At 54.5% G+C, this 14,385-nt stretch overlaps 1 protein-coding gene and 1 non-coding gene across 2 annotated transcripts in view; both read right to left on the bottom strand.

The window, feature by feature from the left end:
- The window catches only part of PITPNM3 (PITPNM family member 3), a 94,842-nt gene that overhangs the window by 11,062 nt on the left and 69,395 nt on the right, over positions 1-14,385 (bottom strand). Inside the window, exons 7-14 of the mRNA XM_018064454.1 lie at positions 12,026-12,215; positions 11,502-11,624; positions 10,689-10,873; positions 7,107-7,279; positions 5,702-5,872; positions 3,752-3,943; positions 3,050-3,198; positions 1,009-1,125 (exon numbers count right to left, since the gene is read on the bottom strand). Coding sequence (XP_017919943.1) covers positions 1,009-1,125; positions 3,050-3,198; positions 3,752-3,943; positions 5,702-5,872; positions 7,107-7,279; positions 10,689-10,873; positions 11,502-11,624; positions 12,026-12,215 — 1,300 coding nt within the window. The remainder of the gene's footprint in view (positions 1-1,008; positions 1,126-3,049; positions 3,199-3,751; positions 3,944-5,701; positions 5,873-7,106; positions 7,280-10,688; positions 10,874-11,501; positions 11,625-12,025; positions 12,216-14,385) is intronic.
- On the bottom strand, positions 4,202-4,274 carry TRNAK-UUU. Its single transcript has one exon. It is a non-coding gene; the product is annotated as a tRNA-Lys (tRNA).

Genomic DNA, 14,385 nt, shown 5'->3' with positions numbered 1-14,385 from the left:
TGAAAGTAGCCAGACATAAAGGACCACATATTGTATGATTGCATTAGGTGAAATGTCCAGAATAAGTAAACCTATAAACACAGAAAGTAGATTACTGGTTGCTCAGGGTTAGGGGTGGGAGTAAGGGGCTGCAGAGGGGGACAGTGGCTAAAGGGTAAGGGGTTTCTTTTGGAGGTGATGAAAATGTTCTAAAATTAACTGTGATAATAGTTGCACACAGTTGTGAATATACTAAGACACATTGAATTGCATACTTTAAGTGGGTGAATTGTGTAAAGTGTGGTTATAGCTCAATAAAAATGTTTACAAAAAAGGGCTGATTTATGGATCACCTTCTACCATTTAAGACTATTCTTGGGGTTCATGTCTGAGATTCCCACAAGACTATAAGTGCCCACCATAGCAGTGGCTGTGTCTGTATATTCCTGTGCCCCACTGCCTGGCAGAAGGCCAGGGACAAAGTGAATACGGATGATTGTTTGCTGAGTAAATGAATGTACGTGGACCAAACTCCTACTCATACTTCAATACCTTGCAGAGGTGACACTTCTTCAGGGAAGCCCTGCACAGCTTACCCTGACAATCCTTTTCTCCATCTTCTTCCTAATCCAGGCCTCCCTCTATGTCCTGGCAAATGCCACCCCAGGCTGTGAGCCCCATGGTTGTGGGGAGAACTCTTTCTGACTCACGTGCACATCTACAGAGGCCTGGCATACAGCTCTATATTTGGCATCTCATCTCCATCTTCAGTGCCCTGGACCTGCACCCAAGGAGCTCCTGGGGAGCCACACCCCAGGGAACCAGCTCCCCCATCTCATCTGCTCCACACCCCCACCCCACCTCTACAGAAATCCTGGGGGCCTCGTCTAAGCATGAATCCCAGCATGTATCAGCATGGAGCTCTAACCCAAGCCCTTTCTGGCCGCGTGGATGCCCCATTCCCTGGGGACCGCCCCACCTCCCTGATGCCACAGCCCCAACCCACAGGCACCTCCAACAAGCGCATACCCGCAGCTTGACCTGGGTCCTCTTACGAAGCCACTTCTCGCGGGGGTTGGTGGGGCTCAGTGCCGCGGGGTCCAGACCAGCGCTCTCCTTGATGTTCACACTCTCATAGCGCATCACCTGATCAACAGCCCAGCAGGACTCCGGGTTAGGCCGTCTGGACACCCCCGCGTCCTCCCCCTGGTGTCAGGACCCTCCAGCGTATAGCCAGGCCCTTCTCCAAGCCTCCCGCCTCCCAGCCTGGGACCCTCAGGGCAGCCTTTCTGCCCACCTGTCCTGACAGCTGGGGCAGACCACTGTCTCTCAAATGCTCTGCCCTGGGAGCAGCCCCTGCTCTCGACACCCCAACCTAGGAACCCCCTGGGTCTGTACCCATTCTCTGCCTTCCCCCCGCCCCCATCATCGTGGGTGACCATTGTCGAAGGCCAGCTGGAGCCCTGGTCCCAGCTCCACCCACCTGCTCAAGAACATGATGGAGCAAGCTCCCCTGTTGACCCTGCATCACTGGTTAGCCCCTCACTACTGGCTCATTCTCCTTGGCATCTACATTAGCATCCCAACTCCTTAGCATCCCATAGAGACTTTGCTGGCAGTCCACTGGTTAAGGTTCTGCACTTCCAATGTAGGGGCTGTGAGTTCGACCCCCAATCAGGGACCTAACATCCCTCATGCCACACGGCCTGATCACAAAAAAAAAGAAAAGAAACCAAATAGTTTTTCTGTTTTTTTTTTTTTTTTTTTTTTTTTCAAAAATCGAATAAATAAATAGTCAACGCGTGTTCTGGTGCCTCTTTCTAGGATCCCTCTTCAACAATCATCACATGCCCCTGATCTGCTTGACAGCAACAGATCTCAAAAGACAGCCGACACTATCGTCTCCCCCTCCTCACTGCCGCCTCTCCTCCCCCAACTCCAGGCAGGCTTCTGACCCCGTGGCTCACTGACGCCATTCCTGCCAAGGCCCTGTGACCTCCATCCTGCGCAGCTCAGAGGCCCCTCCCGTCTATCCACTCTGACCCACCTCTGACCTCTAGGGGTGCCCTCCTCTATTTCTTTCAGTGGCTCCTTCTCTCTCCCCAGAGGGGCTCCACGACTCCTCCCTGAACTTCTCTATCCGCAGCAACTCTCTCAATCTGTGATACTGTGATTTATAATAAGAAGTAAGTGTTTCATCTTTGCCCAGCTTCAGGCACAAAGCTCCGAAAATCCTTGGAATTTCCTAAGCGAGAGGTACAAAGGTGTCTTTTGTTATGTTCGTGAGGTGAGTTGCACCACGTCTTAGGATGGGGCTGGTTGCCAGGAGAACCCATGGCCATGATTTAATCAACTGAATCTATGTAATGAAGGCTTCATAACAACCCAAAAGGATGGGGTTCAGAGAGCTTCCAGGTTGGTAAGCCGTGGAGCTCTGGGGACAGTGGTACCCTCTGAGAGGGCATGGAAAACCCAACTCCTTTCCCCATACCCTGTCCTTTGCATCTCTTCCATCTAGCTGTTCCTGAGTTAAATCTTTTATGCGCCCAGTCACTTTAGTCATGTCTGACTCTGCAACCCCATAGACTATAGCCTGCCAGACTCCTCTGTCCATGGGACTCTCCGGGCAAGAAGAACACTGAAGTGGATTGCCATGCCCTCCTCCAAGGGATCTTCCCAACCCCAGGGATCGAACCCGCATCTCTTGTGTCTCCACCTCCTTGGCTGTGGAGCAAGCATGCAATCCAGCCCCCACCTCCCAGGCTCTCTCAGTCACTGGCCTCTCTGCTCCACCTATTTTACAGATGAGGACACTGAGACCCACAGGAGAACAGGCGTGATGACTCCAGTCTCCAAGTTGAACATGGGCACATTCTCCTACATGGCATCTATTTAATTTTCTAGAAAGTGCCATGACATTGACCAGAAGTCATATTCCTTATGCAAACGGTTGTCTGTCCAGGTCACTTCCCCCTCCACTTGCCATGCTCCAGTGTCCAATGTGACTGGCAAGGCAAGCCCAGCCTCCTTCTCCCTGGAGGCTGGGCCCTTCCAGGCAGGGGCGGTGTACCTGTCTCAGGATGAAGGCCACCACGTCCGTGGACTCCCAGTAGCTGGCGTGGAAGAGGTGGGGCAGGGCCACGGTGGGGAAGGCTGTGAGGACGTCAGGGCAGTACAGGGCGTAGTCGATGCGCTTGGAGCCCCACCACTTGGATGTGACTGTGGATCCAAGAGGGAGATGAGGACTGAGTGCCCTGCCCCAGGACCTTGACCCAGGAGGCAGTGTGTGTGGGACGCCCAGGGTGCAGATCCTGTGATGGACACGCCACTAGGGACATGAATTTGGAGCCAGAGCACTCAGCTCAAAATGAGCCCTAGGAAATGTGCCAGTCTTCCCCCAGCTTCAATGACCCCCCAACCTCCTCGCCCACCCAACCAGCCTCCAGGTCACACGCTGCAAGCTGATCCCCAGAAAGGGGGCCGGATCCACAGACATATAGAGTCTCACCCCAGGGCTGCTGGTCAGAGGGACTCCTGTGGGGAAACTGAACGTTGGGATTAAGGCTCTGGCTGAGGTCAGAGCTCAGACCACTGTCAGCGGTCAGGACCCCTGTCCAGGTCAGAGGTCACAATTCTCTGAGATCAGAGCTCAGTCTAGACGTCCTGTTCCCCTCCTCCACCGTCCTCAACAGCCCTGGCAGGGAACCAGTGCCCACCTGGAGGAAGCCCCTCTCCCGCGAATCCAGGCGGGGCCCAGGAGACCCTCACTCACTGCGGGAGACACCCACGGGGGCCAAGCTGTCCGAGGACTCCGAGCTCTCACTGGAGCTGCCCTGGCTGATCCTCCGGGCCTGGCGCTGGGATCTCAGGGCCTGAGGGGGTGAGGCTGAGGCATCCAGAAGCGGCGGGCTGCCCCGGGAGCTGCCCTCCAGGAAGAGGGCACTGTGGGTGTGCAGGGCATCAGCTGGAGGGGGAATTTCACAGTCAAGTCCACGTGGCGGTAGTTTAGTCGCTAAGTCGTGTCCAACTCTTGCGACTCCATGGACTGTAGCCTGCCAGGCTCCTCTATCCATGGGATTCTCTAGGCACAAATACTGGAGTGGGTTGCCATTTCCTTCTCCAGGGGATCTTCCCAGCCCAGGGATCGAACCCTGGTCTCCTGCATTGCAAACAGATTCTTTACCAACTGAGCTATGAGGGAAGCCCGAAACAGAGGACAGCACGCCTGAGCAGGGACTTGAACCCTGGACTCTCAGATTAAAAGTCTGATGCCCTGCCAACTGAGCTATTTAGCCCCGCCTCAAGGCCAAGTGGTGGGTCTCAAATGGAGCTGCCTGGGCAGTGCCAGCCCCATGCTGGGTGGGAGCCTGGGCACCTGGGGAGGAGCCGGCACCTCTCATCCCGGGGCCTGACCAGGACCCCTTCACCAGGTACCGTTGGTTTCACATCCTCCAAGCCATGGGTTATGCAGGCACAAGTCAGGGTCCCAACCGTCATTCCAACCCCAGCAGAGCTGCCGAGGGCGCCCCAGGGGACTGCATCCAAAGCCCCAGCTGAGGTCACAGGCGACAACCATGTGCTTTGTAGTACACTCCTCTCTGAGCCTCGGAGGATTGTGGCTGAGCTTGGACATAAATGAGCCTGGGGGCAAGGGCGCCCTCTGGGGGCAGGAAGATGCCCTGACCAGAGACGTCAGATTTTAGGGTGCCCTTCTCCCTGGCGACTCAGAAGGTAAAGAATCTGCCTGCAATGCGGGAGACCTGGGTTTGACCCCTGGATTGGGAAGATCCCCTGGAGAAGGGAATGGCTGCCTACTCCAGTATTCTTGCCTGGAGAATTCCATGGACAGAGGCGCCTGGCGGGCTATAGTCCACAGGGTCGCAAAGTTGGACACGACTGAGTGACTTTCATTTTTCTATCTATAGAACCCTTCTATCAATAAAAACTCCTGACAAAACAGGACTTTGGAAATTAAGTTTCCTTTGAGATGGGGCAGGAAGGGGTAAGCTGGGTTTAAATCCTGAATGAGACACATGCAGGGCAGCACACCCCACCCCACCCCTGCCCCCCGACTCCAATCTGGCCCAAATCTCTGAACAGGGACAGGCTAAACTTTCAAGGCTCTGATCTCCAAGCCCTGACTGTCCATCCCAGGCCTCCCCTTGGCCTCACCCCAGTCCATGCCCAGCTCACCCCACGTGAGCCCCGCAGGCCACTGGCCCTCCCCCAACCCACCTCCCTTGCTCCTGCTGTTCTCCACCCAGAAGATCCCTCAAGCCCCACCCTCTAGCTCTTCTCCACCTGTACAAATGCCTTGGTTGAAGACCCCCTCTTCCAAGAAGACCACCAGGGTGACCCACTCCCTGACCTGCACTTCTAGAGTCCAGGCACTGGGAATAACCCTCAGCGTGGATCCCAGACTTGCAATCAGGTCTGACATCTCAGTATTACGCTGGCCCCAGACACAGGAGCTAATCACAGGGCAGAGCCCAAAGATGCCTCGTGCAGAGCAGGAGCTCACACAGGTGGGCTGCTCCAAAGGCAGGTGAGTCAGCGGTCTTCCTGTCCACGCCACCCCCCACTCCCTCAAAAGTACACAGACTTTGTTCAGGTGAGTCTAGCCACTCTGACATCTGACAGCTTGGAGGGGCTGGACCAGAGAGGGTGGCCCTAGGGAGCCCAGCCTCCAGCTCAGCACACTCTGACACCCCTGAGAGCCTACCAAGGAGGAGGGGCTGTCCGTCGCCCAGTGGGAACCTCTGATAGCGGGGCACGCTGACAGGTGGCACCAGGTGGAACTTGGGCTCCAGCAGTGGTTCAAGCCGGGAGGCGGAGGGGTCTGCGCAGTGGAAGAAGCTGTAGACCTGACTGCAGGCAGGACGTACCTGGAAACCTTGGGGAGTAGGGGGAGGACATACAGGAAGCCCTTTGAACACCTGCTGCCTTGGTCCTAGGAGGCTCCCTCAACTATAGATTTGAGAAACCTACTCCTCTGCTCAAGAACCTGCCATGGCTCCCTGCTACCGACAGGATCAAAGCCACTTGGTTCAGCTTAACCCTCAAGGCCTTGCCAACCTGCCCCACTCGGAAGCACCACTGTAGACCCAGCACTGGAGCCATGATGCAGAGCTGCTTTCTGTTCTCTGTGGCTTTGCTCAAGCTCCCCCTGCTCTTAGCAGGATGTCCTCCACTATTTCCATTGATCAAATTCCTTTCAATTCTGGCTGTCACTTAGTTGCTACCTGATCTATGAAGCAGACCTAGGGTCCTTCACTTAGGATCAGCTGCCTCTTTTCCGCCCAGCTCAGTTCCCAGACCTGGGGTGGTAAGGAAACTTAGTCTGTCAGAGCCGGCCGAACACTTCTCCCATTGACCAGCAGGTGTCTCCACTGAGGCCGCATCGCATTATTTCGCAGCCCTGTCCGTCTCAGTCAGGGCACTGGACCGTCCAGCATTCCGGGAACCCTAGGTTTCCTTAGCAACGTTAACCACAGCTGTGGGATTCTGCCTGTTTCCCTTACTTCTATCAGAGCCCCTCCACCCTCGACTTTGTATCTGCAATCAACAGTCGTAGTGCAATTTGTTGGTAAGCTTTGGGACAAAAGAATTTGGAGGATCCCTGATCCATTGTGCTCCCAGGGGCCTCCAGCCTCTTATATCCTCAGAGCCATTGTAAACCATCTTCTGGTGCAAATCACCTCTGGAAGTATTTCAGAGGAATAAGGGAAGGCATTCAAGGCTGTGGGGACCTTGCGAGCAGAGGCACTGAGGTGGAGGGGGGCGGATCTGCAGGGGGCAGTAAGACCGACCGGGCTGCAGGGGGCCACCCCGGGCATTGGGGAAGGAGCGGGTGGGCACAGTAGGGTTTCTCTTCCCAGAAAGCATGATAACCAGGCAATGGGGCCTCTGGTAGGGAGTGAAATCCACCTGGGGCTGCCTCACCTTGGCCCCATCAGGGAAGTTGCCCCACTCACCCTCCTGCCCCCGCCCCTTTCTTCTTCCTTGCCTCTCTTTCCATCTACCCCTAATTCTCTGGTCCTCCCCACCCCTACTCTCCCCAGTTCCAGGCCCTGACACTGGCCTAGTGACTCAAAGGCATCTCAGGCCCCAGCCAGCATCACACCCACCATCCAGTCCGGGCAGCACCGTCCTCCGCATGGCCAGGACCAGGCCCAGGGGCGAGCCGAAGAGGAAGAAGTCAGACACCTCAAAATCCAAGCGGCCCAGGCTGACCTCGGGGACCTGGGGGCCCCCGGCCGCCGGGGACTCGGCTTCATCCTTCAGCACGCTGGAGTGGATGCTGGCCCAGGGAGGAAGACAGGGGAGTGCAGGTTAGGGGGAGGACTGAGCATACAGAGGGCTGAGAGCCAAAGAATCGATGCTTTCGAACTGCGGTGCTGGAGAAGGCTCTTGAGAGTTCCATGGACAGCAAGGAGATCAAACCAGTCAGTCCTAAAGGAAGTCAGCCCTGAATATTTATTGGAAGGACTGATGCTGATGCTCCAATACTTTGGGTACCTGATGTGGAAAAGACCCTGATGCTGGGCAAGACTGAGGGCAGGAGAAGGGGGTGGCAGAGGCTGAGATGGTTGGATGGCATTACCGACTCAATGGACATGAGCTTGAACAAACTCTGGGAGATGGTGAAGGACAGGGAAGCCTGGTGTGCTGCAGTCCGTGGAGTCGCAAAGAGTCGGGCTTGACTGAGTGACAACAACAACAAGCACGAAGGAGTGAGCACCGAGCAGGCAGCCTGAAGTCTGAGTTGCAGCACCCAGTGCTCGATCTCTGCGGCAGGGCTCGGCCTGGGACCGACTTGCCTGATCACCGACACAAATTGGTGACCATCTCAGCATCTGCCACCAAGGCCTGGCCAACATTTGGCTAAGGCAGGAGTCAGCCAACTTTTCCTGTAAAGGGCCAGATGGTAAATATTTCAGACTTTGGGGCCCATATCGCCTCCATCACATCTACTTCACACTGCTACATGGCACGCGGGTGATACGTGAATAAACCCGTGTGACTGTGATCCAACAAAACTGTCTTCCTTAAAATGGACTGAGCACCTGAAACCTAAGCCTCCTGCCCCATCGTGCTGGTCTTGTGATGGCCACACTGTGAGTTCCTGCCCAACAGAGGAGCCCAGCCTGGCTGGACAGCTGGGCGACATCAGTCCTGCCAGGATGAGGGCTTTCGTGGTAACTCGTGTTCCAGGCAACCCGCAGACACAGATGCAAACAGCTTGGTCTCTCCTCCCCTCCAGCTCACAGAGGAAACCAAGCTTAAAGAGCAAAACCTGAGCCACACGGAATTCCAATGGTTCCCATCCCAGGCACCCATTGTCTCAAAGAGCTCAAGTTGATGTGCATACCCAGAGCAGGCTGCCAAAAATAGGCAGGAAAACTGGGCACCTCCCAAAACTTTCAGCTGCATTTAGGTACCGCTCAGGGTTTCAGAAAACCCAGTGGCATAAGATCTATGAATACATTTTTGTTATTGTAGTCACTAAGTCCCAGCCAACTCTTTTGCGACCCCGTGGACTGTAGCCCACCAGGGAAATCCCGTCCATGGGATTTCCCAGGCAAGAATACTGGAGTGGCTTGCCATTTCCTTCTCCAGAGGATCTTCCCAAATCAGAGACTGAACCTGCATCTCCTGCATTGCAGGGGATCCTTTACCACTGAACCACCTGGGAAGCCCCATGAATCCACTAATGGAATGCAAATTCCACCAAAATACGCAAGTTGGAGGGAAAAGGGAATTTTAGAAATAACCTTCGAAATGTGTGCCAGTCCCCCAGCGCCTGTGGGCGAGGGTCTGGGCAGTTGAATCTGAATCCCCACACACCCTCTGCCTCTTGCAATGGGAGCGTCTTGCAGTGAGAATGACGACCCTGCTGTTTAACAATTCATATTTCACGTACAGCGTGGTCCCTAAACAGATACCAACTACTTAATTGCCAGAGAAACAGCCATCTGTCCCTACACCAGAGGGAAGAGCTGGCTGCACTGGACCAGCCACTGACAGCCTCCAACTTCACGTCACTCTCCAAATGTGGGGCTTTCTTAAAGGATTTTTCAAGGATGAACCAGAAATGTTATGATTTTACCCTGCAACCTGACTTGAAATGTAGCTTCTTCTCTCAAGAATAATCTTTCAGAGGGCTTTTGAATAGTCGGAGATTTAAATATGCAGAGCCTTTGACCTAATAATTCCTCCTCCAGGAACCCATCTGAATAAAATAGCCCTAATACATACCTAAACATTTATGCACAAAGATGTTTCTGGACTGCTGTTTATAATCATAAAGAATTGGAAAAAAGCCAAAGTGTCCAGTTGCTGGGACTGTGCAAGATATCATCCATTCACTTAATAAAACATTATTAAGAATATTTATCAGAATATTTATATTAAGAATATTTTTCATTATATGGTGAAAGACCATAATATAAGAGGTTTTTTTTTTTTTCTCTAGGTAAACCTACAGGCAAATCTTCCTTGGTGGCTCAGACAGTAAAGAAATTGCCAGGAATGCAGGAGACCTGGGTTCAATCCCTGGGTCAGGAAAATCCCCTGCAGAAGGAAATGGCAACCCACCCCAATATTCTTGCCTGGAGAATCCCATGGACAGAGAAGCCTGGCAGGCTACAGTCCATGGGATCGCAAACACATGACTGAGCGACTAACACTTTCACTTTCACAAGCAAAGCATGTAAAAAATGTACTGAAAGGAATTAATACGCCAAAGTGTTAGCCCTGGTGAGAGGATACATTTTCCAAATGTTGTGATGACCTGGTGCTGCTTATCATTTGGATAGAAAAGGAGGATGGGAGGAGAGAACTGAGGAGAAAGGGGAGAAGAAAAGAGGCATTTCTTCTCACTTGTACTTATATGTTCAATACTCATATGAATCCTGAATGAATGGTTGGATGGCATCACTCAATGGACATGAGTTTGGGCAAACTCCAGGAGATGATGAAAGACAGGGAAGCTTAGCACGCTGCACAGTCCTTAGGGTCAGAAAGAGTTGGAAAGACTGAACAGCAACAGGTTCATTTAACCAGTGTCCATTAACATGCTCCTTCTAGAAAGTTAGAGGGTGGGCAGTTCCACGGAGGGACCTGGCTGGTCTTTGAATAAAAGTGCATTGCTTACGGCAGAATCTAACGCAACATTGTAAAGCAACTATGCCTCAATTAAAAAAAAAAAAAAAAAAAAGAGTACTGGTGCCAGGTGCTGGGAGACCCCAGCTCTTCAGTAACTGGTGTGTGATCCATGGAAAGTTCCGGACCTACCTGGCCTTTGCTGGCCCATTTGAGAAATACCAAGAACACAATACTAAGAAATGCTAGGAAATACAAACTTCTGTTCTTTCTGTTCTTTCTTTTCTGTTCTTTCACCAGATTCTTAAAACCATCAGTGAAGTAGGCTGGGCAGCATCTACCCTCTTGGTGAGACCAACTGTCCCATCTCTCTGCAAGCTGAGTGGGTGGGGTTGGCAGGCTCAGCATGCAGAGTCCCAGGCCTCTGTGCAGGGTCCATGGGGAGTGGCCTCAGTCTCAGCATTTCAGTGCTGGTCCCTGGGCCCCCCATAGAAAAACCTGGGGCCTGTGACGGGTCACAGGCCTCCCAGATGACGCTGGGCCGCGGCTCTGTTCCCCTGGACGTTCTGCTGGAAGGCGGCGGGGCAGGCACAAGGAGCGGCTACCTTGATAGGAAGGCGTGGTGCTGGGTGACGGCCTCGCAGTCATAGGTGGATGAGTCGCTCTGCTTCCGAGGCAGCGGCCGCTTGGGCTCTTCATCCTCCAAGGTGCTGGAGACGTCGATGCTGCTCTTGCTGAGACGCTTGCTGCCCGCAAGGCTGCACTCCTCCTCCACCACCACTGGGGCGTCCTTGGGGGCCGAGCAGAGGATAGGAGGGCACTGCGGTCACTCTGGGGCCCCAGGACAAATGAACCCCCTTCTCCTAAGATGCGAGAGGCAGTACTTCTTCCAAAAGGAACATGGGAGCCGCAACACACACACACAAAAAAACGGCAGGATTTTAGGCACCGGGGTGTCCCCTAAGTCCAAAGGGCTCACTGGAGGAACTTCCCTGACCTTCCAGTGGTTAAGACTCTGCGCTTCCACTGCAGGGAGCACCGGTTCGACCCCTGGTTAGGGAACTAAGATCCTACTGCCACACGGCCAAAAAAAACCCAGCAAATTTCTTGAACTGAATTTAAAAAATGAAAATACAAAATATCAACTTTTTAAAATTATATATAAAAAAAAAATCTCAGCGATCCAGTGGGACTCTGGAGAGCTCTCTGGGGACCTGCTGCTAAAAGAGCCTTCTCCGAGCTCCAGTTTCCTCACCTGTGATAGTAACCGCCCACCACTCCTGCAGGATTGTGAACACTTTGTAACCTGGATGTCACAGCACCAACCAGGGCTAACACTGCTCCCCCACAAGAGGCCCTGCTCCCTGGGGGGGCCTCCCAAGGACATCCCCTCCCCCACCCCACCATCTGGCCCGCACCTGGGTGCTGCTGAAGCTCCCCTTCCGGCTGCTGCTCCCAGGGCTGTCACCCGTGGGCCCCGCGCTGTAGCAGATGGCATCGAAGGCCAGGAGGCCCCCTACACAGTCCCCGATGAGACTCACCTGCAGAAGGCAGAGCTGGGGCTGCGGGCCTGCCCACCGCCACTCCCTTGCCCCACACCCAGCCAGGGTGCACGCAGCCGGTCCACAGGGGAACAAGGAGCCTGTCCCGGGGAGGCACTGAGAGTCCCAACTTGGGGACGGGAGGGTCCCCTTGAGGATGGGAACCAGGCTACAGTCAGGGTCAGACTTGGGTCACAGATCAGCATGGGCTGATAATCAGAGCTCAGGTGTTGACCTCAGTTTTCCTATCTGTAAAACGAGGACAGACCCAAAGATCTCAAAAGCCTCTTAGGATGTCAGAAGCCAGGGCTGCACAGCAGCCTGATCTAGATCCTCCCGGCAGGTCCCAGCATCTCTCCAGGCAGGGACCAGGTCAGGGAGGTGAGGGCAGGCTGTCCTACCTGCCCACTGAAGCCAATCCCATCGGGGGATTTGAGGAACTCCGCATACACCTGGTTGGCTCGCTCGATGACAGTGGCAACCGCATCCTGGTACTGTGGGGAGGAGATGGCCAACAGGGGCAGGGCGGCCAGAGGGACGTGGTCCTGGCTGTTGCTGAGACAGCCCACGTCGTGGCTGAATGGGTTCAGGCTGCAGACAGGAGGCCAAGGTAAGTCCACCTGGGACCAGGCAGGAGGGTGGGCTTGAGTTGTGGACGGGGCGAAGGAGAGCACACACTGACCAGAAATTGGGCCCTGGGGTCAGGGGCTGTTGAGGAGGACCCAGGCAGGAGACAAAGCACCAGCAATGTATCCCAGGGTGGGGGGAGTGGCTAGCCTGTGAGGACTCCCCTGTGTGTCCATCCCATGCCAGCCATCATGTGGCCCCTGGAGTCTCCACGACAGCAGGGCTCTCTGCCCTTTTCTTTGCAACCTCAAAGGACACATCAGTTATGGAGGAGGCCACTGGTGTGGCTCAGAATGGGGGTATGTCAGGACTTCCAGTGGTCCATTGGTTAAGACTTCATGCTTTCACTGCAGAGTTTAATCCCAGGTGGGGAACTAAGATCCCATATCCATGCATGCTAAGCTGGTTCAGGCGTGTCCGACTCTTTGCGACGCTATGGTCTGTAGCCTGCCAGGCTTCTCTGTCCATGGGATTCTCCGGGCAAGAATACTGGAGTGGGTTGCCATGCCCTCCTCTAGGGGATCTTCCCCAACCAGGAATCGAACCCACATCTCTTGTGTCTCCTGCATTGGCAGATGGGTTCTTTACCACTAGTGCCACCTGGCAGCCAAAAGGGGGTGGGAACATGTCATCATGGCAGACTTCCTGGAGGAGGTGAGGTTTGATCTAGACTCAAGAGAGTCTTTAAGGAAGCTAGAAAGAGGAGAGAGGGTGTGCCAGGCATAGGGCTCACACACCAGCCATGCAGCTGCATGTATGTATGTATCATGTCTGTCTTTCTGAGGAGGGGATCCAGAGCCTTCATGGGCTTTGCAGAAAGGTCTGTGACCTCAGAAAGGACTGAGAGAAACTGTCCTGCAGCATCCCCCAACAAGTGGACAGACTGTCGGCTCCTGCATGGGCTCCCTCACTTCTCTGCCCCCTTCTCTCTGTGCAGCTCAGCTTCATCTGGGACCAGCTCCCAGTGGCCCGTGCCTGCCTGCACCCTCACCCATCCTGCCTCTGTCCCCAGGGGCATTGGGCCCAGTTGGCTGGGAGGTTCAGCAGAGGGGGGAACTGTACACCCCCTCCCCAGAGCCTGCCCTTCCCCCAGAGTCCAAGCTCAGGCTGACCCAGGACCCAACACTGATCCTAGTGGGAATCTGACGGAAACGGCGGAAGGTGACAGGGCTCAGGGCACCCTGGGCAGGTGACAAAGATCCCCTGCTGCACAAGGCCAGCCTGACAGCCATTCCTCATCTCCAAAAAAACACAAATTAGAGGAAACAGCCCTCAATTGCAGCCGGAGAGATTTTAATTATCTGAGAAAGAGCTCCCTCCCAGCAGTGATTAGGGCTGATTGATGGCCCAGGCAAGATGCTGCCTGGGGGAGCGCTGGGCTCCCACTTGCTGGCCCCTCCAGTGTCCATGGGCCATTTGTCTTCCTGGGGATTGAGCCTGGACTGGGTGACCCAGCTCTGGAGGTCAGATATCCTGGGGGCAAGGGGGTTGCTGGGGGACTGAGATTGATTGTGAAGGAACACAATTAACTCCGACTGTTGGAGTGTGACAGACAGGGCCTTCATTCAGCTCAGCTTCCCAAACCTGCTGCAGAGCCAAAGCCCAGAGGGAGTCAGGATGCAGATTCCAGGGCTCCTCCCCTCCGGATTCAGACACCCCAGGGGGAGGCCTACCGCCTAGCAGTTTAACAAAAATCACACCCGGGATCTGGGCCATTAACCACGTTGGGGAAATACATTTTCCTTCCTGAGCTAATCTCCTTCCTTCCAGCTCTGATAGAGATCTGCCCAGCCCGAGTTCTGGGAACACAGATGAATCTCGAAGACAGAGGAGACTTTCCTTTCTCTCTCAGAGGGGACATATGAGACCCCTGCACGTGCTCCCCGTGCTCCCACTCGCCAACCAGAGGAGCTGAGCCCCTCTCCTTACAGCCACACTTGACGCAGAGCCCCTTCTCCATCTCCCTAGGGAGATGGCACCAGGCTGGGGGTCCCTTTCTACCCTCCCCAAGGGGGCTCCTCTTTGCAGAGGCTGTGAAAGGAGGTAAAGGGCCCCGGGTTTCTCAGTCTGTCCTGCAGAGTTTCCAGGGCAGGTTTGGATGAGGGGCCTAGGCCCTGAGAGGGCCTCACTTCCA

This window comes from Capra hircus, chromosome 19 (assembly GCF_001704415.2).
Source record: "Capra hircus breed San Clemente chromosome 19, ASM170441v1, whole genome shotgun sequence".
In the NCBI taxonomy this organism is placed as follows: domain Eukaryota; kingdom Metazoa; phylum Chordata; class Mammalia; order Artiodactyla; family Bovidae; genus Capra; species Capra hircus.
The sequence above is the reverse complement of the archived record's forward strand: the minus strand, read 5'-3'. Positions and strand labels throughout refer to the sequence as shown.